At 40.3% G+C, this 26,591-nt stretch overlaps 1 protein-coding gene across 2 annotated transcripts in view; it reads right to left on the bottom strand.

Annotated features, from left to right (window-relative positions):
• Nucleotides 1-6,182: 6,182 nt before the first annotated feature.
• LOC121195075 (MICOS complex subunit mic25a-like) overlaps nucleotides 6,183-26,591 on the bottom strand; it is a 78,817-nt gene continuing 58,408 nt past the window's right edge. The window contains exon 7 of one of the 2 annotated variants that reach the window (XM_041058295.1): nucleotides 6,183-8,061. In XM_041058295.1, coding sequence (XP_040914229.1) covers nucleotides 8,038-8,061 — 24 coding nt within the window. In that variant the 3' untranslated portion in view covers nucleotides 6,183-8,037. The remainder of the gene's footprint in view (nucleotides 8,062-26,591) is intronic. The other variant, XM_041058285.1, reaches the window with a different exon arrangement.

Raw genomic sequence — 26,591 nt, forward strand, 5'->3', positions numbered from 1 at the left:
TTACATACCAACATGCACGCATGAGAGAACATCACATATTTACAATTAGGTTTGGAAACATGCGATTTGTGTTCAAGTCTCACACAAACGCACACATACATGAAAATACACAGCACACACTGATTCTTTTAAGACAGTATATGGACATTTTCAGATCAAAAAGTTGGAATAATGAGAATTTCCAGAGTCATTCTCTGGGGACCATGAGAACCTGTTCATTATTTCATGACAATCCATCCAATGGCTGTTAAGATATTTCATTGTGGAGAAGGGGTTTATGCATTTGGCAGACTTATAAATAATGTACATTAAGAGGAAGCCATAAGTGCCACAGTGCTCAAAATTTCAGTTCAAAATTTCAGTTCAAACTACCTGACACAAGTGCTGAAAGATGGCAGGTGCATGAAATAAGGCACAGGTGCTTAGGAACTGGTAAGAATTTTTTTTTTTAATTCAGTGGAGACATAGACAGATATATAGACAGAAAGCTTGAAAGAGGTGAAAAGCTGCTTTCCAATTTCCCAGCACTCCACTTCTACAAAAACATTAAAGATAGTAACTTTAAAAGAATATATTGGCTTTTTTTGTGTTTATGAGCCTTAACGGAGGAGGGTGTGGTGTTACTCAGAGCAACGGTGAAATGTCATTAGAAAAGTACAAAATCAGCCAAGTTTAAAGCAGTGTCTGAGGCTGCTTTTAGTTTGGCAGGCTTAACAAATGTCAAGTTCTGACTAAAAGCTCTGGAGCGGCCTCTAAATGGTCCTTGTGATGTGATTATTGGTTAGATTTCTGCAGCCTCGCTCATCTTGATTACCCGTGATGTGGCCAGTGGTTGATACAAGTGTCTGACTGTCTACAGAACAAATCACTTTGTATTTCAGTTTCTGTCGTTATTAAAATTCACCCAACAAGCAGTCTTTCCACCAAAGTCCTTACAGGCAAGTCTGGCCACTTGGCAGCCATCTTGGCAACACTGTCGGGCGGTTATTCTGGGCTAACAAAACACGGCTCCTATCTAAAGCAATAACTGAGAGCAATAACTGCATTTTCAGTGGTCATCGAGACATAAAAACTGAATCACAAAGTCCTTATTTTTGTCTGACATCTTCCTCTTCCATGCTCATTCAAAGTCTGTCTGCTACTTCCTACCTCCACATCAGCTGAAACTGAACCTCAGTGCAACACGTTTAGCTTGATGTGTTTCCCGGACTGGCTGCCATAAAGCAGATGATTGGCTTTTTGGGGGGAGGAGCGGGATATATGTGATAAAAGGGCCATTTTTGACAGTACAAACTTTTTCCATTCAGGATTCTTTAAGTGGTTTGTGTCTCTTGTAATGTCTCTCTTTCCACCACAAAATCTGTGCTGCTCTTAATTTACAAGTTACAGTGAATGCTGAAATGCATACACAGAATAAAGGCCTTGTTAAGCTACATGTGGCCCCAGCGGGAATCATCCCTTAACCCAGAAATGTTCATCAGAGAGACTTCTGTCCTGTTCTAACAAGGCTGGTGGACAGTACATTTGTCATTTTCCTCTTTGCTTTTCTACCTAAAGACCTACATTTAATAAGGAGGGTCTCATAAGATGGGTGCCGTTCAGTGTGAGACACCTCACTGCGGCTGCGAGAGCAAAAATTTTGACAGCAGGCGAGTGGTAGGCAGTTTGTTAAAATTTAACAAGGACGGTAGAATGAGGATTGGTCTCCATTCATTTGTCTTTATGTCACACGTGTTACCTCTGACAGCACTGATCAGAGTCTGACAGGATTTCCAAAAAAAATCACACTGTCCAGGAAGTGAGCTACAATTACAGGTCAAACCAGACTGGCACATTTGTACCTGATGGTCCAGTTGCTGCATCATTTCTCTTCATCCTCCTCAACGTAGCCGTTCCATTCATATCTTTGTTCACTTCTTTCTGAGTGAGAGGTGAGATAATCTTCTCATATCTGTGTGTTCAGTACAGAACTGGAGTCATCTTAAAACTTACATATTCTATTCTAACCAGTGCATAAACATAAATGCAGAAACAACTATTTGTGGCTTTATGTGATGGAATCATTTCTGGTCAAAAAAAATAATAATTGGGCACAGTGACTGTGTGCAAACCTCCAGGGAGGTTGCCAGGTTTGGTTGAGCAAACAGAGAAATTGTGGTGTGTCAAGAAACAGCTCCATAGCTAAAATTATTATCATTACTAGTTTTATATTAGTTTACATGAGAGACAGAGTCAGACTAGCTGCTTCCCCCTGCCTCCAGTCTTCATGCAGCATGTCCAGGATGTAATAGACCTATGAGGTACCTGCTTTATAATAAGCAGCTCTAAGAAAATGATCTGGTCTCGCTTTTGTCGGTGTTTGACTTCCACGGACACTCCATGGAAGTCAAACACTGTTGGTTGAGGTGGCAGCTCCATGCTCCATCGTTTCAGATTCACCACCGCTCATCACCAACTCCACTCCTGCTGCAGCCGGACTGCACTGTCACAGACATTCATGTCCCCCTCAGGAGAAACTGTTAAAACTTACGGGTTATCCTTAAAATTTTTGTCTGGTACATCATCGGTTTTGTTTTTTTTTTTTTTTTAACTCAGAATTGCGACAGACTTAAACAATAAACAGATAATGTATAGCTTTTATTAAAAAAAAGAAATGCAAAGCCCCGTGCCAACACACACACTATTGTCAGTACCATTTTAGCTCCGTGGAATCTTCACTACAGGAGCCCTTTGTGCCTAAGAAAGAGTAATGACAATAGGCAGATAAAGGGAAGTCACCACATTAAACAGCATTAAGCCACTCAGTACCAGACGCATTACCGAGAGAGAAAGAGGGGATGAAGAAAGGGATGAGAGCGGAGGGAAAATGACAGTGCAGCCCAGAGAAAAGAGCGAGGCAGTGATAAATCGGAGGACTAATCCGGGCTACTACAGAGGGATTAAATTGTTCTCTCGCTGCACATTCGCCTGCTCCGTCAGACCGCAGAGGTTAAGCAGACCATTCGCTCCCTGTCCTCTTTTTCTTCCTTTGTCTCATCCCCTCATCCACCTTCTGTCCTTTTCTCATCCCTCTAATGACATTAGAGAGGTGGAAGTCTTAAATCGGAGGAGCGATGTCGTGAGGAAGGCCTCTGCAGGCGCCGCACCGCGAGCGCACATATGCAGACACACACACACGCTGACACACGAGTGCCGAGCAGATGGAGTGTCGGGCTAATAGATGTCAGTTATTCTGACAATCTGATGGAGGGAAGAGATAAGAGACTGATTTCCCTTGTGGCCTGTGTGTGTGTGTGAGGATAAACAATTATCATCTTGTATACAAATAGAAAACTAATTCTAACATTTTTCAAAAATTATTCCTTTTATGGCATTTGATCTTCTGGTGCTTCCATTTTAAGGGTGTAATCTAAGCTTTGTAACAGGGTTTATTACAGGCCTAAGTGGGCAGATGCCCCAGGATAGACCCAGACCACAGAGGGCCCGGAGGCTCCAGCTTCACCTTGTAGTTTAGTTTGTGGTAAATTGGCTGCATTTTATGTACCGCTTTTATCCAAAGTGCTGTACCAACTGTTTCATTCACCCATTCACACACACACACACACACTAGCAAGCTACCATACAAAGCACTGACCTAACCATCAGGAGCAATCTGGGGTTCAAGCACTACACTCAAAGGATAGAGGCCCCATCTTGTAGCGGGTCCCTGGATTAATATGCTGTTGGTCCTGTGTGCCCCCCAAAACAGCTCTGACCCACTGAGGATTGGACTCTACAAGACCTCTCAAGAGTGGTATCTGGCACCAAGATGTTAAAAACTGATCCTCTAAGTCCTGTAAACTGCTGAGACAGGGCTGCTGCAGATCAGACTTCTTCTAGCACTTTACCCAACACCCAGTCTTCAGCTTGTGGTTGGTCCCTCTTCAATCACTCAGCACTGCTGACTGGGAGCCCCCCATGAGCCTTTCACAGATTCTCTGAGCCAGTCGTCTTAATGATTTAGCCCTTTTCAGAGTTGCTTAGGTCTTTACACTTGCTCCTGTTCCCTGCATCTAACCAGTTGACTGATCTATCTATCTATCTATCTATCTATCTATCTATCTATCTATCTATCTATCTATCTAGCTACAGCTGACAGTTATAAACAGACCTGACTTCCACCTGCTGTAGTTGTGCGCATTCAGTTTTCCTGTGCAGTGAGGGATCATCAGCTACATCTTAGGTGTGCTCACTGCCAATCTGAATCTGAATGAAGTGGTTTAGGTAATCTGGCTAAATTGTTGTCTTGTTTACAAGCTGACAAACAAACTGATTTATTTTATTCCCCGTCCGATTTATTGGTGATGTCTAAGTGTTCCAAGCAATTATTGTGGTGAGTTCAGTGTTATCATAACTGACAGAAATGAAGGCCTATAATATGATAATAAGACTCAGGTTGGAATAAACCAGAAATGTATGTATCCAGAATGAAATGGAGGCAAAAAAAAACACCCATAATCCCCCTTTCATCACATACGCATCATCACTGTAGAAAGCAAACACACGAGAGAAACTTGTCTCAACGTTATATAGTACGGGGATAAATGTGCATGCAGAGCTGAGTCTCTAGTCCATACACATTCCACATACTCCTACATTTCACAGAGAAGCTGTCACACACTGAAATCTTCACCTGTCTTACACTCGTTCTGAAGAAAGATTTTTGCCACAACCTTCCCCTTGTGAAGGTGTAATGACAGGCGTGGGTGTTCGGCACACGCACGTGTGCGAGCATCTCCCCTGACAGGTTCAAGCATACACCAGAATACTCCTCTTTCTCTTTTCTGTATTCTCTGTACAACCCCCACCCCAGCAGCCCCCCCTCGGTGCTCCCTTCTTCCCCTCGCTGCAGTGGTAATTGGGTGTGACACGGGATCAACAGGGAGAGAGCGAGGACGCATTTGTATGTGCCGAATGTCGTCTTCCTCACTTCTTTTTTTTTTTCCCTAACCTGCTGCCTCCCAGCTCCTAGTCCTCGCTCACCGCTGTTACCGTAGCAACATCTGCGTGACCGCATCTTCCACCCTCCTTCCTCCACCCCCGTGCCATTTCTTTTATTAAGATTGGCCGCCTTGTGCCCAAATGTGTGTGTATTTTGTGTGCAACTGCTCAACGGTGAGGTGCATAGCAGCAGAGCGTTGCCAGCCTAACTCCGCGCTCAAAGCCAATTACCGGAGCCTCACTACAGAATTTAAAGCTACAACTCAGGAAGAATTACCCCGAGCAGACAAAATGTGGCCACTTGAGTCAAGCTTGTTACATTAAGTCAATCAAGTACATTATTGCACACCTGGGTACACCTCAGTGTTGCTGAAAGAGGATATCTCCAGCTGTAAGTCACACTGCTGCCACAGAATAGTCCACACAGCTCTGAAAAAAAAAGAATCAAATGTTTCATATTCTCCTGTCAAAAGATTTATAAAATGAGTGAATTTTCTCAACTAGAATCTCCTTTTTTTCATTAAATTCTTCTTCCCTGTCTTCCTAATTGCCCTTTGGCTCAAGTAGTTTTTCCATGGTGTAGTAAAAGGAATAAGTTACCTTGTTGAGAAGTTGCAGATGTGCAGTTTGTCGTTAGCTCTTTGTGTAACGGTTCACTGTGGCTGGTCCCTCTTGCTCCGATATTCGTGTTGTTTTGATGAGGCCTGTATCGATGGCTGCGGTCAGCGCTAACTGCGGACACGAATACACTGCATGTTCTATAACTGCATCAAAATAAATGTGAAGCTGCAGCAGCAGAAATGTTCATTTTGCATTAGCAGTGTCATAATACAGCTCTGAGAAAAAACATGTAGGAAACTGAACAGTAAACAACAAGGCTGATCTCTATGAGATAAAACTGCAAACAGAAATGGGGGATTGCATGCTGCAATACATGAACAATGAAAAACTGCTATATAAAGTTTCATACCTATATATATCTGTGTGTGTGTGTGTGTGTGTAATGTTTTTGTCACTCGTGTGTGTGTGGAGTGAGAGAAGGATTTAATGCATATTGCCTTTATGTGTCGGTGACAAACTTTGACTGGAAAGAACACGGTGCCATCTTGGAGCCTGGTATCCAGTTGTGTTTTCTTGGGATGGATGAGAAAAGTTTTTGTCATCAGGAAAAACACTGAGGAGACATACAGTATACAGCATTCCACACATTTTATTAACGGACACATTCACATGGTCTCATTTAGTACCAATAATTATTTCTCAGTGTCTGAGTGACAGCTTTTTTCTCTGTTCAAGTTTGGTCAGTGTCGTCATACTTTTGTTACTCTGCTGCACTTCTTCTCTTATCTTCATTCAGGGAATAAATAGGTGCATTCCCATCCACCTGTTTGTATTCGCATTTCCAAATTATGCAACTTGAGCTGAAATGCAGAAAAAAAAAAGCAAAAAACGTTTGCGCTTGTCTGAGGTGGAAACGTTTGTGTACTGATAAAAACAAAAGCCAGCAAAGTGCAATGGGGTCAAATTTAGCAAAAGAAATAGGATGTCGATGTAGCATTTGACTAAAGAGACAAAAAATAACGACAGATGAAATAATCAGATCAGTTTGGAGTGATGAGGACGGCATAACACTCTCTGAAATAAGACATGACACAAATAAACATGCCATATTTCCATTATGTTTTCTACATTGTTTTCCACCATTTGACTGGAGCTCTTTTAATCACGTCATCTCACTGTGTTCTTTTCTTCTGCAATGGTTTAATGGCACCGACTGGAGGATTAGTACCACCACCTGTTCATCTCAATGAACCAACTCCTAATATTCACACAGCAGTAGTGATAGTACGTCTGTTCAGTTTTGCATCACACTTGGATGCAAACATGACTACTGATGCTCAATGAGATGCTCTTCAGGTCTTCATGATGGATTTTTTTTTGTTAAACAGAATCCTGAATAAACCACATCTGTAGAGACTTCCCTTCTGTCAGGCTGTTTCAGAACTCTTAGACTATCTCAAACTTACGGTTAATTTATTGAAAAAAGTTACTAACAGTTGCAGTATGGTTGTCAGTGCTACCATTTCATAGCTTGAGTTGTATTGTAGTCTGAATTTAAAATGCTCCGTCTAAGGTGCTTAATTAGGGAGTGGCACGCGGCAGTCAATGCATTACTATTAGAAGATTCAACGGTGTAGCGTAGTTGGTGTCAGGCTCCAACTAACCACCTAACAAATCAAAGGGTTTTTTTTTTTCATTCGTGTTCTATGAAGCACCATCATTTCATTTTGAAAGGTGGTCTGAAAGGAAATTAAGGTGGTTTGGCTTATTCTGAGGAATCAATTAATCACTCAGTTGAAATGAAACGTACACATTAAAGCTGAATTAGCACAGAAACTAGCTGAGTAGTAGTTGAGTAGAAAGACTAAAGACATGAATGAAACCAGATTTGAATGGTTTAATAAAATCATATAATAAATCACAGGTGTGATGAATTAAAGTCATGGTCAGGATTACCTGAGTTTATTCCTGTGTTGTTTAAAAAAAAAAATACAAAACCATAAAACTTAAACGTGATACAACTCCATCAGCTCTTTCAGACAGTGCTGAAAACAAGGACGGTCCCTATGCACCTGATTCAGCTCAGACAGTGGAATACTTTCTTTTTCATCTGCACAGAAGCAGCAGCGCTTCCAACTGAATGCCATTCAGCCGATGGAGGAGTGACCCTGACTGTATTTTTATGATTTTACAATCTTAGAAATATTTTCTGCCGATCTTTTAAATGACTAAATTGAAAGCGTACTGACTCAGACCATGAACCTAATACACACTCTTTCAAAAGCCTTCCCGTTAAATGTAGCAGTGCAGAATAGTAGAGCAACTTTAACAGATGATACTGCAGATAAATAGCAAAATAGGAACGTTTTAAAAACAAGGCATGCTAACAGCAAATCAGCTTTCATAATTCAAAACAGCAATTGCGACAAGTGCCGCTCTTAGTGCCAAAATAAAAGCCTTCGTCGAGTAACCTTTTTACCCTCTCCCTCCCACTCTTCATCCATGGTTGACCAGCAGGTTCTAAGAGAAAAAGAGACAAAAGACGTGATGATTAGTCCATTTGCACTGCTGTCACGCCCTCTGACCTTTGAGATTCTCTCAGGTGTAAGGACCATGTTTTGTGCATACGTTTCCAGCTTTACCTGACCACAATCGAAAGGTCAGGCCGGGTAATAGTAGGGATTATCTCAGTAATGGAGAGACGTGAACTTGTTGACCGACGTTACTCAGCTCCACATCACTACTCCAGAGGCTTTTTCATATTGCTACAAATTGCAACTACACGAGGTCGACAACAAGATGAGAATTTCCCTCTTGGTTACTCTCAGCTTGTGTCTGTAGTCCCTTATTGTTGATGCAGTCAGTGTTTGGCATTTTTATGGGACTTGTTCCCCTTGACCTACTAAATAATCTCAGTGGGTTTTTCAGCCTTCACCCTTCAATGAACACAAAGTTAGGTGATGGAGTTTTTTTTTTTTTTAAATCCATTCGCCATTTTGTGCTACTTTACAAAAAGCATGTTTTGCAATAAAGTTCTAATTGATAGACCTCTTTTACAGCTGCCACACTCTGCTGATGGGATCCTATGAGTTTATTCTCCTTCCATAAGGTGGTTAAAATATTTGGTAAAATGTTTTTGCTATTTTTAAGAGCACCAAAGTTGGGGATGTGCTGTAATAAAGGGAAATATGTTAACAGAGGGTGTATTATTGGCTGACATCAAACACAATCACTTATTCAGCTCTTCTCATGTCCTTTCTAATTAGTGTGATGCAGTGGCTATCAAGAAGGTGCAGAGTTAAGGTGCAAAAATGCACCGACGTCTGCACCAAAAATATCGTGATAAGCTAACATCAGAGAATAATACTGGACTTGATTGTTCATTCTTGTTCTACTCTTAACAATAACACACTAACTCTCAGGAAAACACGTGCAAAGTAGAACCATTTCAAACTCTTTGCTCGTCCCCATTTAAAATCTTTTTTCAGTGAAGAAGCTACACACCTTCGTATTCATTTCCTCTAAGGCAGACCCAGTGACCTCCAAGCTGTAGTCTATCGGGCCTAACTCCTATCTGAAAACAGATACATGTAATTGATCAAAGGAGTGCAACCGCCATCCTTCAACCACAGCTCAATGCAGTCCATGAAACCCTACCAACACACTGTCCCTCACTGCCATGCCTGACACCACGATTCCAAGCTACAGAGAACGACCAAGAGGGCTTCACTCAGACTGCGTACTCTCCCATAAAATGGCTACGATCAATTAACACCTTGAAATCCTGCCGAGATGATCCTGAGAGAGACACAACATATAAAGCCAAGGTGATAACTAGCCAAATTGAATGGAGCTTTGCCACCACACAGCTCTATTCCTACAACCTTGGAGTACAACCTCTCAAAATGATCAATAAAGCTTGGTGATATACAGCACCTTGTTAGTGAAATGGTTCCAACAGAACATATTGAGTTACAGAGGATGAAGAGGATGCTCATGGCCATTTAATGGTGGGTGATTGGCCTTCTATGTGAAAGTCAATAAACTCTTTGAAACCTTATTAGTTATTACTTATGCTTTCCAAGAGAGACAATATCTAACAAGATGGCTTCTAGCCATGATTGTATAAGCTGATTACAACAGTGAGGCTTGACCCTGACTACTTCGTCTCCCACACAGAATCCAAGGCCAGATATACTAAATCTCCTGTGTTGGTTTTGGTTTTTCAGATGCAGCTGTGATGGATTCAAAACTAAACGCATGCAGTGTATTTATCAGTCAGCAGCATCAGGCTGAAGTCACAGCTTGTGTGTCACTTTAGTGAGGTGTGCCTCTTTCCTTACTGCATATTCCTTCAAGGGAGGATCATGCAAATAATGGGTGGACACACTTTAAGAGAGCGTGATTATCATTCCACTGAATTTATTAAGGTCACACAATGTGGGATAATTCATCTTTTGAGGAGAATTATCCCTTGTTACAAAATTTGTTGTCAAAATGGCAACTACTGAGCTCCTTCTTCCTCTTAGGGAAGAGGCAGTAGTCTGGTGCCAGATCAGGTCAAATCAGGCCAAGGAGCTCCTTGCAGGACAAGCTCTTGAGAGCGAGGTAGCAGATGACTGCAGAAAGGTTGATGTTGTGCTCAGACAGCGCTGACTTGCAATTTTCAATTACTCAAAACAGAAACACCACTAAAGTTATTAACTTCCTGTATAATCACTCAAAAAGCTGAATAACAAGAGCTGTATAAGTCATCTGGTTCTACCTTAGGCCAAGGACTTCTCAATCACCGCTCATACAAAACTACAAACAGATTCTTGGAAATAAAAAAAAGAGCAATTATTACCAGTGAACACAATACGTGATTGTGTTTTTGGTTTGTGTTAAAAACTTGAATTTGAACTTGACATTAAAAAAAAAACAAAAAACAAAACAAAACAAAACAGGCTGCATCTGCACTTTTCTTTCTTTTGATAAGAGATGAACAGTGACTACATTTACCTCACTTTTCTAGTGAGATATCAGCTGTATCAACACCATCTCCACCTGTTGCAGTCTGAGCTGCTGGATCTGCTGCTCCCCTCCAATCACTCTCTCCCTCTCTCTTCACAAGCTGTGGTATCTCTGCTCTCCTGCTGTGCCACTCCATTTCTTTCTCATATCCCACAAAGTTTGTTTGGCTCCTATTGCATTAGACCTTCAGATAGTAATATTATCATTTTATCAATGATAGTTTTTATCAAGTGGAGCTGAAGTATGGCCGAAGCAATGCTTTGGAATCAAGATCAATACAATATCATTTCTTTTTTGAGCTTAGTGATATCAGACAATCCCCCACTTGAACCTAAAGTGCTAGTAGAAGGGCTGCAGGGGGCCAGACATATCTAAACAAATCTTGGATAGATTACTGTGAAGTTTTGTGAGATATTCATGATTCCCGGAGAATAAATCCTCATGACTCAGCTGATCCTCTAGCGCTGTCATGAGTGTGAGGATTGGAAATTGCAAAATTTTACATTAAATTGTTAAACAGTGGTTTCATCATCAAACACCTACCAAACAAATGACATTTCCATCAGCCGCTGTTGAACTTTCTTTTTAGTGCTTGTCAGCAAATGCCATCATGTAAACATGCTAAAAGAAGACGGTGAAGGTAAACATAACCACCTGCAGATTTTCTGTATGTTGAAAATATACAGAAGGACGACTGAAGCTGTGGAAACAGCTTCAGTCGTCAGAATTGCGCTTTCCCTCATGCACTTGTGTTTTATGCAAATATGGTGAGAACACATGCCTGCAACGCATATTACAGATAATTCTATATTTCTATATTTTATATTTTTCTTTGATTAAATTTTAATTCAGCATCAGCCATTCCACTAATTAATACCATAGTTACATCTTTAATTAATCAAAGATTTTTTTTTTTTACTCTAATCATAAAATCAACACCATTGTTGATTTGCTTTGGTTTCCCAGTCAGAAATCAATCAGGTCTCAGCCCCGCTTGGCTTCAGAGGCTGGGCCGCAGCAGGGAGGAGGGTTGTTTCAGAATGACCACTGATCCCACTGAACCTCCAGTGTAGCTCCTGTAGCCCGTGTGGAACGATGCAATGAGCTAAACTGACTGAAGGCTAGGGCTGCATTGACCCGAAGCCAGTTAGTAGAGAGACATTGACTGTGTGTGTATTAATGTGTGTGCATGCATGTGTGTGTGTGAGTGTGTGTGTGTGTGTGTGTGTGTGGAGAGCATGTTATCTGTTCTAAGCACTGCAGAGTTAACTCCAGCTGTGAAACTCAAACCATTAAAACCACAGAGAGACTCACAGAGCAGGGTGATCAATATGGCTCACTTCTCCTGTCCTCTCATCGCATCCCTTTGGTTTTCTCTCCTCACCTCCCATTCTCCTGTATCTTTCTACTATTTACTCTACCTCTTCATCTGTTCTCTTCTCTCATCCACTTTTACTTCAGACACCTTTTCTAAACCTCCATTCCTCCCTCCATCCTCTTTTTCTTCTGCTCTATACTGCACTGGATCCAAGTGGTAGGTGTTTACATATAGCCAGTTAACTTAGACGTAAACCATATTTTTCCTCCTTGTATGCTTCAGAACAGGTTATGAACACAACTGCTCACCTGAAATAGAAATAAAGAAACAGATTTTTTTTTTTTTTAAATCTCTAAAAAATTGTATATGTATGTTCAGAAGTGACACTGCTCTTGAGTGCTCAAAGAAAGTGAGAAAGAGGGGCATGGGCTTTCATGCATGCACAAACAGAAACACTGAAGGACAGGACGCAGTGACCTTTGACCTATAAAATCACAAATTATCAGGTCAAAAACAGTACGAGTCAGGGTCAGTGTTATGTAGCTGTGGACCTACATGTATCAGTGAGTCACTTGTGTCCCGCGAGGTGCTTTCAACGTTCAATAAAATCAAAAGGATTTTGATGCAATGTGCAGTCACAATTTAAAAAGTATATAAATACTTCCTTTGAAACAAATTTACAATAAGTAAAGGAAAAAGAAAACCTCCTTCACTTTCTAAAATACAAAAAAGAGAAGCATTTTTAAAAATCATTTCTAAGACCGCATCAAAAAACTCTGAACGTTTGAAATAAAAAAAAAAAACAGACCTACTTCATGCATCTTACTTTAAACTGTTGCTCTTGCTCATGTTTGTCATTGACAGCCTTTAATTATACACAAAATAAACCTCCTCTTCAAAGGCGTTTCTGATGTAAAAATGATTTTGCAGCAAATGTGATAATACATAATTTCCAAGGTCAAGAATCTTTGAACCTCAGCTTTTAAGTTAACATACACAAGTAGTCCTTGAAGTGGTCCAGTAAATGGAAATTTGAACACGTGTAGTTCTCCATGACAACTGGACCAATTTCAGGTTGTTTTCTCAAATCTGATTACCTTGTGTTAATGACCTTCTGGTCACAAAGAAAAAGAGAGCCTTAAAAATTTAACTCTGCCTGTGGTTCATGTTGGATTAGTATAATTGCACCTGGACTGGCAAATTAACAACAGTAACATGTACACTGCTTAATTTTTTATGTAATTTCCTAAAACAGCCGGGCGCTGTAGTTTTAAGCACATGTCACGCAAACAGGAGAAAACGTGCATTAGGACGATTTTCAGCTGTGGGTTAATATATAATTTGGGTCTTTTTATGATATCAGGACAATGTATTGACTCGAAATAAACCATGGTGGCCATGTTTATGGTCATGGTCATGAAGGAACGTGTCAGCCAGTGCAACCGCGCAGCTCAGTGATGTGTTTGTAATAGTTTTTGGACGACAGGTCTACAGCACAGAGGAATGAAACTGATCAGGCTTTGGAAACACTGACAATACTTAATTAAAGTATAATTGGTTTTGGTGTAGGCACTATTTTGTTCACAAAAAATAAAATGCAGAATATGACCAGGCTTATCCGGCAGTCTTGCTGGGCAATATGTATGTGTTGACATGAAAAATGTGAACCTTAAAAAAAATAGCTACAACAGCATCCTTGCCATTGGTCTTGATCTAATTAATCTGTTTGCTTCAGATATGACTAGAATTTTTAATAGTGGCTTACACACATGTTCACTGTGAAGAAAAATGCATTGCAGAGATTCAGTGCCACTTGATGAAAGCAATAGAAAAATTATTTAAATGGAGGGGGCTGTGGAGGAATACATGTACTGCAAAGACTGTCTCCACTAAGAAAGTTTAGAATAGAATAGAATAGAATAGAATAGAATATACTTTATTAATCCCTTTGGGAGGTCCCTTGGGGAAATTTGGGTACCAGCAGCAGTACAACACCAAAAAACACAGTAAGCAGCAGTACACAGTAAAAAGTAAAAAGTAACTAAGTTAAGTTAGTTACTAAAAGTAACTAACTAAGGTGCTGATATAAAAATGGAATGTAAATGAAATAAAATATAGAAGTAAAAATAAACTCTTAAATACTCTTAGTACTAAAATAGAACAAGGGTGGATTCAAGTAAAAAATTAAAAATATAAAGTATATACAAACATTGCAAACAAACATTGCACTCTAAGAGGTGGAAAGAATAAATTACTGCACATGAGTTTACTTGTTAGTCAGTTAATCACCTGTCCACCACTTCTAACAATAAATATAGGACCTGGGAGGGGAACTAGAATTTTCATCATCAGTTAATCAGTTCATTATATTTTCAACTGATCAATAGCTCCAAAAAACTGATAGACAGTATTAACAATGATATCAGGCAGAGAAAAGCAGCAGATCCTCACATCTGAGAAGCAGGAAGCCTGTTATCAACCTATTATCAAAATACTGGTCGACTGGACACCATGAACAACAGCCTCTGATTTGATGAAGTCTATGGGGAACCTAATAAATGATTAAATGAAAGATGCAGAATGCATACTGCCATGGTGTGAACAGCAAAGTATTGAAAATGGTATATGTGCACTTCTACTGTATTAAATAAAACTGGTAACACCTCACAACTCACCCACTAACAAACTAATGGATTTCCCACCTGTTGCTCTAATTGAAGATCCATCCCAAGTTAAAGTAGAGTAAGAACACTTGCTGGGGTTACATCACACTGCCTCTCAGACAGCACATTGGTATCTGGGCTTTTACAACACACCTATTTTCATTTCATGTGGCTCCGGCCAACAGATCAGAGAGGCCGCGTGAGGAGAGTGGAGAGAGAAGAGGGACGGGGGGCCAAACACAGTAGGAGATAGAAAGAGAGAAACAAACAACAAACAGAAAGTCAGAAGAGGTAGAAGAGCGGCAGAAGTCTGCCTGTTCTCCATTTTGCTTGACCCAGCCTGGGAGCCTTGACTCAATTGGAAATCCATTTTATCTGATGACTGGCAGGCAATTGGGGCTCCCAGGTGATAGGCTGAGGCTCTGTGGTTGATTGGCCTGACCACTCCACTGCTGAGGGATGGAGGGATGGAGTTGGAGAGGGATGTGGGGGAGAACACGTACTGCAAAGACTGTCTTCACTAATAAAGTTCATTTCAGGTTACCTTGATAATCAGCTGCGCACCAGTTCTATCAAAACTACAGGAACTATAAGGGCAGCTAAAGAAAGTTTTCATTATCAGTTAATCTGTTCATTACTTTTGCATATAATCAATTGATCCAAAACCAAACATATTCAGTTTACAATGATAAAATGGAGGAAAACAAGAAATCCTCACATTTGAGAAGCAGGAAGCCTGTGCAGGACTTTTTTTGTCTTGAAAAATGACTTAAAGAACTCTTAAATGATCAAAACAATGTCCAATGAGCAGTCACGGTTATTGGTAATCAACCATTAAATTCATGCAGCTTCAGTGAATCAATTTGTGCTGTACAGACTACCAAAGGTTGCTCAAAAAGCCATGGGCGTTTTTTTAAAGGTGAGATTAAAGATCTCATTGTCAATGTTTGATTGTGGATTTGTTGCAGGGTTTAAGATGTTCATATGCTGTTAGAGTTTGACACAGATATCTGTGGTGGTCAGATAGAGTATCCTTGTGACTTTGTTGGACACCTGACTTCCTGGGCTAAATCAAGATGGCGAACATGGCAAACACTATACCTAAACATTGTAAAGATTATACCTGCTAAATATTGATTGAATATCTGAAAATAAGTGTACAAACTAAGGACAACATGTGGCAGCAGGGTAAGTTTGTGTAAACAGACAGAGCAAACAGTTCGAGAAGATACTAACCTCAGGCTAATTATATGGCAAAACTTTGAATTACATGAATTGGAAGCACAGACGAAGATACAAGATTTTACTGGACAAAAAAAACCCACCACAAATGACAAGTTAATTAGTCATCGTTCAAGTACAATATAAATAATATGCTGCCTTTGCTTGACAAAGAATTCTAAGTAACGGCAGTACAATCATAAAAAAAGCAATTTTCAAAGTTTCACATTAAAGCAAACTTGTCAACATAGTTCTGGGAGCAAACAATAACACAATGGTATTTATTTATTTACAAAAGGCCAGAGAAGAAAAAAATCGATCTCTTTTGGGAGTACAGGGTGTGGATTGGAGAGCAATCACAAAGGAGAGGCAGGCTTCAACTCATAAAGAGAAAGAGGAGGTGGAGAGACAGATGGATTGAGTGACAATAGGACAAAAAAGGGAGGCTGGTACAAAGTGGACTGTTCCGATAATGTTGCGGCTGCTTTGAGGCGACAAAAGCCAGTGAAAAACCCACCTAAAAGCCCTGCTGTTGTCCTCTCTTATCCCAGCTGGTGGTCTTTCTTCCACAAAATCTCTTCCTAAGCGCACAAGAAGTGGGGGTGATGAAATGCTGACCAGAATATTGGTGTGAAATGCACCCAGAAAAAAAAGGAAAAACTAAGTGTGTAAATTGCTTATGCAACCAAGGTTGCTTTCAACAGAACACAATACAGGGCTGTGCTGAATTATTATTGGAACACCCATCAGAGAACGCAGAAAGACAGAAAAAGTGTAGGGGGTCTGATGGAGCGAGCCGACAGGCATGGTGGAGCTCAGAAAGGTCAGGGTGCAGCCAGTGAGGGGTACAAAAGCTAGTGAAAATGCTTCCCTCAGAAGGCAGTTGTGAGTACCCTCGATTCTACCCCCCTCCCTCCATGTCTCCACACCCCCGACCCTTCCCCTCGTTTGAAAGCTTTGAGGCGTCTGAGGGCCACTGGGGACCTCGTGGCAGATGAAAGAGGAAACAGAGGCTCTAGATTTGGCTTGATGTGCTGTTCGATTGCACACTGCAGCGCAACAAAAGACAGGGAAATGGGACAACAGGAGATGGAGAGACAGAGGGGACGGATGGGGGCAGACAGAGAGGTGGCAAACAGAGACCTAGCAAATGTTACATCTCTCAGAGAAATAGACAAAATAAGAAAAAGTTTAACGTGCAGCATAACAGTCGCTAAGAGTAGTGGGAGAATGAATGTTTGTTGTCCTTATTGAAGGAAGATGCTGGGCAGAACAGCAGCCACAGGATAAAAAAAAAAAAGAGAACAGTGTGCATACAAAAGGGCAACACACATCGGTAGTACACAGGCTGACAAGTAAGTCCTATTTTACAGCAACAACTTTATCACATTCACGTTCAGGACTGGTGTATCGCAGCTACTGTACCTTGACTTGTGCTGTCTTGCTGGCGTGACCAGTGTGAACATCAAATGATGCAGTGTTATGTGCGACATGGCTGGCGTGTTATGCCCTTAAGGCTTCCTTCCACTGTTTTAAAAGGGAACTCCAGCTCACAACTCACAAGAGTCACTCATGTGGGTGAAGATGCTAAAACACTGGAACCTACCGTTCCCATGATGCAATGAAATATTAATTAGACCTTCACTGCTTCCTACAATAATTAGATATTAGATATAATAAGATTAGATATAATAAGATTCTGGTTTAACTGAGCAGGTTTCAGTTAGTTTAGCTAGTTTAGAGCAGTTAGACAACATTTTTCAACCGAGTTCCTCAGTCTGACACACTGACCACCCGCAGTCCAGTCATAAAGTAGGTTTTGACCTTGTCTTGTTTATTATTAAAAGGAAGAAAACAAAAGCCTTATATGAACCCCAGAAAGAAATATCAGAAATACTCCTTTTACTCTTTGTACTCAGTTTGATTGTGTACTGTATAAATGTCTCATGAAATATTTTGTCAAAGCAGAACACAGCATGAGTCTGCGGATTTATGGATCAGAAATGTATGCATTAGTGGACAAAAAAAAACAAAAAAACTTTTGGTTGGACTGTAATTCTAGACTGACACGACTATGTTCAAATTCAATCACACATCTGCTTGGACTGTTTTACACAACACTGCTTATGAACTGGCTCACTAACAAATGCATGCACAGTAAAAGTTTAATGTCTTTGCAACAAGAAGAGTGAAAGAAAAAAGTTTTGTGCAGTTTACTTTGAAAGTCTTCAGCATTCCATCTGAGTGAGTCATTTTTTCATAACACTGAGTCTGAGAGAAAGAAAAGAAAAAGAAAAATGAAAAGCCTAATTCACCACCTAAATACCTAAATGTACAGGGCTGTTATTTCACTGGAGCTCTGAATAGCTAGATTAAAAAATATAACCTACAGAGCACACAATACAAGACAGACGAACAACAAAAGAGAAAGAGTAAGAGCAGATAATGACGCTTCGCTGTGATTGGTTGTGATCGGTTGTACAATGATCAATGCTGGCTTGAAAGGAGGCAAGGCTGATGGTTTATGACAGAGGGAACAACTGCCAACAGTATGAAAATGAAATCAATAAGTCAACTGCAGAGCAGGGGGAGAGAAATGAAGGAAGCGGGCGAGAAAAAGAAAAGAAAGGGTTTAGAAAAAGAGAAACATAGGAGGCAATGTGGAATAAAACAAGAGAGACAAAGAGAGTGGAGTTGACACAAAAAGAAAAAAAAAGAGTTGCAGACAGACGTAGAAGCTAGATGAAAGGTGTTGGTTTAAAGGAAGCAGACGCAGAAAAACAAAATTGACAGATGAAGGAAGATTCATTAAAGATAGATAAAAAAAATAGACTAAAGCAAAAACAAACTGACGAGCATTCAGATAAACCAACTGACAAAAACTTTTCTACAAACCCTCGGCTATGATGTAAGTGTACTTCGCCGATTGTGTGTTGTGTTCTGTATGTGTTAATGTACCGTACACAGAAACGGTGAGGTGCTTGATATATGGACATACTTTCTCTATCCCTTTTAATGTGAACAGAGTGGAAATGCTTACATGTTATAGAGACACTGCATAAGAAATATGTAATGTTGTCTAGAAATATTCACCGAGATACAGGTAAAGGGAAAATAAACTTTTCAGAGACATGTCTCGTGCAGTATGCCAGCTCCAAGATAAAACTGTTTCCTGCCTATAAGACTTTTTCTCTCTTTGAGTCTCATGGCCTGCTGCCTGTGTTTGTGTGTTTACATTGGCATTAATGACTGTCCTGAACTTCATTTGTTTGGAGTCCAGTTTGACTCCAGTTTCAAACTCTTCACACAGACACACAAAAGCACACTCAAGGTCACACAGCCAAAACGCACTGAGGAACAAACATACGCTCAAAATGTGGGGTTTATAAATCACAGGTAAAAGTTGTTAAATGACGACTGTTTAATATGTTTGTGCAAATCTGTGGCAGCTAAAGTCAAAAATGAAAAATAGAACAACAAAGAGAAAGCTCATCTCCACAGTTAAATGAAAACAACCGCCCATATTACTGTAACAAAACCAATTAAACACTGACTACTTTGCCTGTTTATTCTTTTTTTTGTGCTTTCTCTTGCACTAAACTCCTTCATTATGTTTTGGGTCCACACTTGTACAAAGTCAGCTTGTAAAAATCAACCATGCTTGAAATAAATCACGACAGACTCGACTGGAATTGGAAAGCGAAATATTATCATCCTGAACACTCACACACTACTGCACCATCTGTGCAGATCCTCCATGGCAACTGCTCCAAACTAAAGGCATCAAGGGCCTGTGCTGAAAATCACTCATTAAGGCTGGGTTGCCACACAATAAACTGTTTAAGGTCACCTGAGCCACCTCGCTGAGGAGCGTGGAATGGCTCAGCCATACTTAGCTAATAGCTTTGATTTGATTTGTGTATCCTGGCTGGTCATCAGTATGTGCACACGAGTTGAAAATCAGCTTGAGCAACAACAAAAAAAAAGATCAGAATGAATCAGAATGTGAGCTGTACACACACACACACACACACACACACACACACACACACACACACACACACACACACACACACACACACACACACACAGACACACACACACACACACACACACACACACACACAGTCCACACAAATGATGCACACCTTGCTGTCTAGTTACAGCTAACATTTGTACAGTTAGTACATTTGTTTCTTAGTGGTGAATAAGCAGAGACTGTACAAACAGTATGATGGTCATGTGGTCATATGAGTGCAAATAAAGTCAGGTGGAAACTGGTAATTTTCTTTGAGTTGCCAAAGGCTGCAAATTATTAATGACATACAGCAGACGTTTTAGGGACTTGTGAAAACTTGTAAAATGGAGATGCTTTCACAAATAATGCTCTGAATGTTTTTTATTTATCAATTAGCTTTAAACAGAGTGAAAAACCTAAATCAAATTAATATTTGGCATTACTATCCTTTTAAAACAGCACCAGCTCTCCTGGGTATAAGTTGTGCACAGTTTCTCAAGGTACTTGGTAGGTGGGTTGTTTCTTGGGGAACCAGACACAGGTTCTTCTGTGGATTTAGTCTAAGTGTCCTCTGTCTCTTCATGTAATCCTAGACTAACACAATGATGTTGAGATCAGGGCTCTGTGGGGACCTGACCATCTGTTGCAGGACTCCTTCTTCTTGTTTATGAACACGATTCTTTATCACTCTGGCTGTAAGTTTGGGGTCATTGTCCTGCTGCTGTAAAATGAATCTGAAACCCATCGGATGCCACGGTGATGGTACTGCTTGATGGGTAAGAATATAAACATGTAAAGTGCCATAAATGTATATACAGAGAACAATAATAATAGTATTTGCCAATTTCATGGTCCATGCCCGGAGTGACTCACTAGTCAACAGACAACCAGCGGCCTATTATAAATGTCAAAACATCTACATCCTAAGGTTGGCACTACTACACACTGGAAAATTAATATTCTACATTAAATGGACACTGGATCTGTAAAGACTGAATTCAAAACTGAGAGTGTTTAAGTATAACAGGCCTTTATACTCCAGCAGAGGGCGGTTTGAAAAGTCACTGACTTCATAATTGCCCTGCTGGTGTATGAGTAAACTGTTCTATTTGTTAACACTCAGTGGAGGGAACCCAGTAGATAAACATCTGAGAAGGAATGTGTGGAATAATTTTGGATTCAGCAATGGACTGGATTTGAAAAAAAAAAAAGTAGGCTAAAAGGTAAGATAAAACTGCTGGTGTATTTCAGAATTATGCTACATGAGAGATACAGAGATGTATCACAGGTCCACAGCTGGATCCCAAAGGGGACTTTAGTGTTTATGGTCAGTGTCTTAACCTCTAAGCCATGGTGGTGCCCTGCAGACACTGTTTAGTATCTGAGCCCACACACACACACGTCAGCATGTCAGACTATACCAATGTACTAATTCCAACTCGTGTCAAAGTTCCACATGAGCAGCACTTTTATCCTGTGATCACTGCACCCGTCTACAATACACTGACTACTTCTTTTATCTGTGTGTGCTACAGGAGTCACAATGCAATGCGGCTGCTGACAGTTAAAAATGTCCTTCTGCACTGTTTGAAAGTAATTATTAGATTTACAGCAACAGCTCACTGAAGAAAAGTCACAAGAGCCATTAATTCTGTTTGTACATGTTAATGCATATACTGTATATATACATACAAACAAAAGAGTTCATGATAAACAAACATGTTCATTGTTAAACTGCAACTTCAGACAAACAAAACAGATGGAACACAGAACTTTTAGTTAATAGACCTTCACCACCACACTACGCATTATGCTGCTGTGTTCTGGCGAGTCTTTATCAACTTTTGTTCAAACTATGAGCTGGGGTGGGAAAAAAAGTTCAAGGATTCCTTAAGGCTTCTTTTTTCCTTGTCTGTAGGCAGTCACAGCTAATGAGGCACAAACAGACCTTCAACTGAGAGAAGAGGAGAAACAAGAATCTGACAAAAATGTGCTTCAAATGAATGGCACCTTTTTAAATCAATTCAACACCTTTGCACAAACCGTGGTAGACAACTACTGAACAATTTGTTAATATTGAAGAATTTTTATCTCTAAGTATTATTCCTGTTTTTCTCTAGTGGGCACAAACTCACAGTGGTTAAGGCACAGAGTCATAGGATAGTGTCAAAGGATAAAAAGTGGTATCTGCTGCATGCTACATCAACTTTGCAGAAAAGTTCTCCATTTTAAAAGAAGACAGAAAAAATACTGCAAGCAGCCTACGCTAATTTAGAAGCTTGGTGTGAAACTCCCATGCGTGAGTCTTTTTTAATCTAAAACGGTTTCTCTCATAAAATAGTAAGTAAAAATTTTGGATTTACAGAAGGAACTTAGCAATGAGGTGAACATGGAATTCGCCTGCTTGTTTGCTTCATGAATTTTACGTTGTAACTTGAGCAGGACAAATGTTTGTGTGAAACGTTCTGTGTATGTGTGGTCAGTAGCAGATCCAGCAAGCAGCTGAGGCTCCTCATTCTTCTTCATTAGCGTTGACTGCCGAGGGGCCCACCATCTCTTCTCCTCTCACTACATCTTTTCATTCTCTGTCCATCTCCAACCCTTCCTCCATAACCACTTCTCTCCACACAGTAGCCACCCATATTTGGCTCACGCCTCCTTCACCCCTTCTTGTTTTTTCTCTGACTCTTTATTCTCCATCTTCCTGTCTCACAAGGGCTCCTTCACCCGTCCACCTCCTCCTTTTCATCCTTTTCTCTCCTTGCTTCTTCAGTTGCTTAGCATTTGCCATCGCGTTTTTCTTCCTCTGACTACCCATACTCATATTTTTCTTCTCTTCACATTCATCTCTCTGGTTTATTTTCTTGTAATGTCTTTCCAGCTTGCAGACGCACTATCAGGGCCTTATTTTCGTGACACTGCAATGATCAGCGCTGAGAGTTTGGTAGTTTCCTGACCTTGAAATTTGCTCTAGTCATCTGTGTGGTATTCTGGTGCCAAGCGAAAGGCGCAGAGGTAGGAGGAGAGGTGCAAACAGGTGGGAGATTCATTCAAATGAGACAGTACGGAGCAAATTCTTTATTTTGGTGGAAAATGTGTCTTAGACTTTGCACTTAGAATAGAGTGATGTCTGAAAACCACATCTGTTTCCTCCCACAACATCAATCTGTCATCACTTGATGACACAGCCAGTAAAAGCTTTTAAAACAGCAGGAAAAAAAATACAGTTTATTGTGTTTAAAGCAGGTGTTGGTAAATCAGTCTGCATTTATCTATAAATTAGTATGAGTGATCCTTCCACTATCTGTTGTCCACAGCTGCTTTATACTGTATGAAAAGCTTCTTCTTCAGTTCATTAAATCACTGCCACCATCTGAAGGCAGCAGGATAAGATATGCTGATAAATCTGCAGCCTCTGATTTGAGAAGTGCTGTATCAGAGCACAGTGCCACTGTGCACAGCTGTCTGTGTTTACCTTTTGTTAAATCACATGCAAATGGCACCAGGCTGCTACAAAGTAACCCTACACAACACTACACACACGAGGCTGGTCCGTTATGAACCGATATTCTGTTGTTTAACTGGAGGATGTCACATTACAGCAGCTCATCCATCCTGTGTGGCGCTGCCTCCTTTCAGTTTTTCTTTTTAGCAATGGTTGCATCTCATGTTTTATTCCTAAAATGCATTCTGGTGCAAATGCTGCTGTGCCCCATTTTACAGTATGATGTGACCATTTGTGCTGAGAAATACACTAGAAATAAAACTGAAATAATGTCGGATGTCATATAAACGGCTTCAGCAACATTGTTTATTATTTATTTCTATCATCATTGTACAAGTTCAATTAAAAAAAACATACCATCTGCCTCTGGCTGCAGATTTGTGCAAGCGTCACTGTGATCGGCACAGCTGCTTCAGATGGCTGAGACCAGTAATGTGACTGGCTAAGAGTATTATTATTTAATAATTATTATTATTAATCACCACACCCTCTGATTTATATTCTGCCTCAACCAACCCTTTGCCCACACAGTCCATTTGCCCAAGACCTGAGAGGGCCCTTAGTCCGCATCACAAGGTTGATTTCTACTTTTGCTAAGCTCTTACTCATCTTTTCTCTTTCATACAACGTATAGAGAAAGACTGTTTCACTTAAACTGATTTCCAGCTCCTGCCTCTTAACATTTAATCTCAGCAGTCACTTTAGACCTAATTGGTTCTTCTTTCACTGTGCTCTCTTGGCATGCTTTAACGCTCTCCTACTCTTCTTCCTTTCTATTTTTCATTTTCTGTATACAATGTTTCTCAAGGCCTTCTGATTTATTTCTTATTGGTCTTGAACATCTACCACCCTTATCTAACAGCCTCTACATCTGTGTGTATCTACAGCATGTGTTTTTTCTTGTTCTTCAATACAATTCTTTGTCCTCAGCATTCTCTTTGTATTTTTCTTCAGTATGTTTGTCTATATTGTTATCTCAAGGTAGAGTAGGTGGGCTGCTGTGATCTTTGTACCGGCATGACTGCTGTTCAATAAAGAATAAGACTGAAGGTAAAAGAAAAAAGAAATCAATATTAGGTTTTATACCGCTGTGATTCTCTGGCTTTGTGGAAGTCAGTGTGCGTCAAGATCGGCAACAGATACAGATTTATTATCAGTACATCAGTATTGTCAATAGGGTTTTTCTTTGCAAATAGACTTATCAAAAGTTGATCAAGCTATTTTCTCCTTCCTCTTATCTTCTGCTGTGCTGTCCCTCCGGACTCATACTCATACCCTAAGCATGTCTCAGAATGCACAATGGCTTCTACACAATGAAACTGAGCCAAAACACACACACACACACACACACACACACACAGGTATATATATATATATATATATATATATATATATATATATATATATATATATATATATAGGTGTGTGTGCGCGCTTATTTAAAAACATTAGCTTTCCACATGTTCATAGAAATAATAAGAGTGTATCTCTCCGGCCTGGTTGCTGGCAGCTCTATCAGACAAAGTGTTGATCACACAGGCTGGCAGTAAACAAAATGGTGCCAATTTCTGATTTCAAAGTAGGCTGGCCAACTTAGCTAGCTTTCAGCACAGGAGCTCAGAGCGTTGACGTAGAAAACAGAAATGAGTCCCGCTGCCGCGCGTTGCTCTTCTATCCAATTCAATCGCTTTCTCTAATTACATTTGCTGTTTTAAGGCAAATCTTGATAATTAATCTGAATCATCAATGCTTAGGAGGCAACAAACCTATATGTGACAGCAAGGAGTTATTTTTCCAATGCTGAAACAGGGAAAAACAGTCCAGAGAAACACAAAGACAGTTTGTTAGCACTAAAAACACTGTTACATTGGAACACAATCATTTGACTGCCTGATAATGGTAACAATACTTCCTTCATGGGCCCTATGGAAATGATGACAGCATCCAACAATGCTGTAAACGCATATATTTGAATTTTTGACTTGAAAACAGTGATAGCATGACAAGGAAAAAAGGGAATGGAGAGACTATTTAGATGTATTCAAACAGAGGAAAATGTCCAGGTACACAGAAGTAGAAGTGTTTCCAAATTTCTCTCTCAGTCACTGTGCTGCCCCTCAGCACTCTTTAAACTTTTTTGCTTTAGGTTTTGCTCCACTCTGATTCTACCTCCTTCTCTTTCACCCTCTCCATCTCTCCAGTCTAGTCTGACAGGCAGCTTTTAACTTTGGAAGTAACTCCCTGGGTATTACACCCAAAGCCTGCGATGTCTGTACTCCACAGCAGGGCTCCGGATATATACGTGTGTACGCCTCAGTAGTTGGCCTTGCTGAAGGGGAAAATAAAGGCATTTAAAGATTCAGCGGTCTCAACTTGCAGCCGACCAGATTCCAACCTTGCTGTAGCTCCACATATGTCTGTGATTGGACACAGAGCGGTACCAGACATCTCTTTATGTTTTTCCAAACATCTTTTCTGTTTTCACTTCCTCACTCACTCATTTTCTAAACTTCTCTGTTCTGCTTTTCTTTGCTAAATCTCTTTTGTATCTCTCTTGCACTGTGTCTTATTTTACAGCCTGCTTTCCTGCTTCTCTTTCTTTCCATTGTGAGCTGACACTGATCAGCATCAGAGCCAGGCTCTCTCTGAGACTGGCGCTAAATGATTTGAGAATCCCGCCAGGCATAAAGACAGTTTGTGCCTGTGTGTTGGGTATGTATTTGCATCTGAGAGTGCAGATAAATGACTGGAGAATCCCACTGAACTGGACAGTATATATGTGTCCCATGCCATGTCTGGCTCAGCCTCCCAGTGAATGATGACAAGAGGTTGTCTGCTCTGTCTCTGCAGGCTCTGTGGGACCCTCCCCTCATTTGCCATCAAACACACATTCACGCAAGGAGAAGGTAGTGTAACCCAGCTGGAAGATGCCTGTGACTTGCAGGCCTGTCCACTGACCTGCTGTGACACTGATCAAAACACATCGCAGTTGCCTCTGTGAGACTGAAAAGACAAAACAAAAACTGGACCAGATTCAGTTCCACATAAGTCTTCTTTCACTCATTAAAAAGCTCAAGAATGAAAAGTCAGTCGTCTGCTTTCTCCACTCAGAGGATTTCTCATATAATTTCATTCTTTGATTAACTGAATTAGCAATAGCCTCTCTTGTTTAATCTTAAATTTTGAAAGGATTAAAACTTCTATTCACAACACAGAAGACACTGCTCATCAACTGTTCTTATAAATAAAACGATAAAAGAAATAAAAACAAGTTTTCCCCAGGCTCACAGCACACATTTAATATGCATTACA

This window comes from Toxotes jaculatrix, chromosome 2 (assembly GCF_017976425.1).
Source record: "Toxotes jaculatrix isolate fToxJac2 chromosome 2, fToxJac2.pri, whole genome shotgun sequence".
NCBI lineage: Eukaryota > Metazoa > Chordata > Actinopteri > Toxotidae > Toxotes > Toxotes jaculatrix.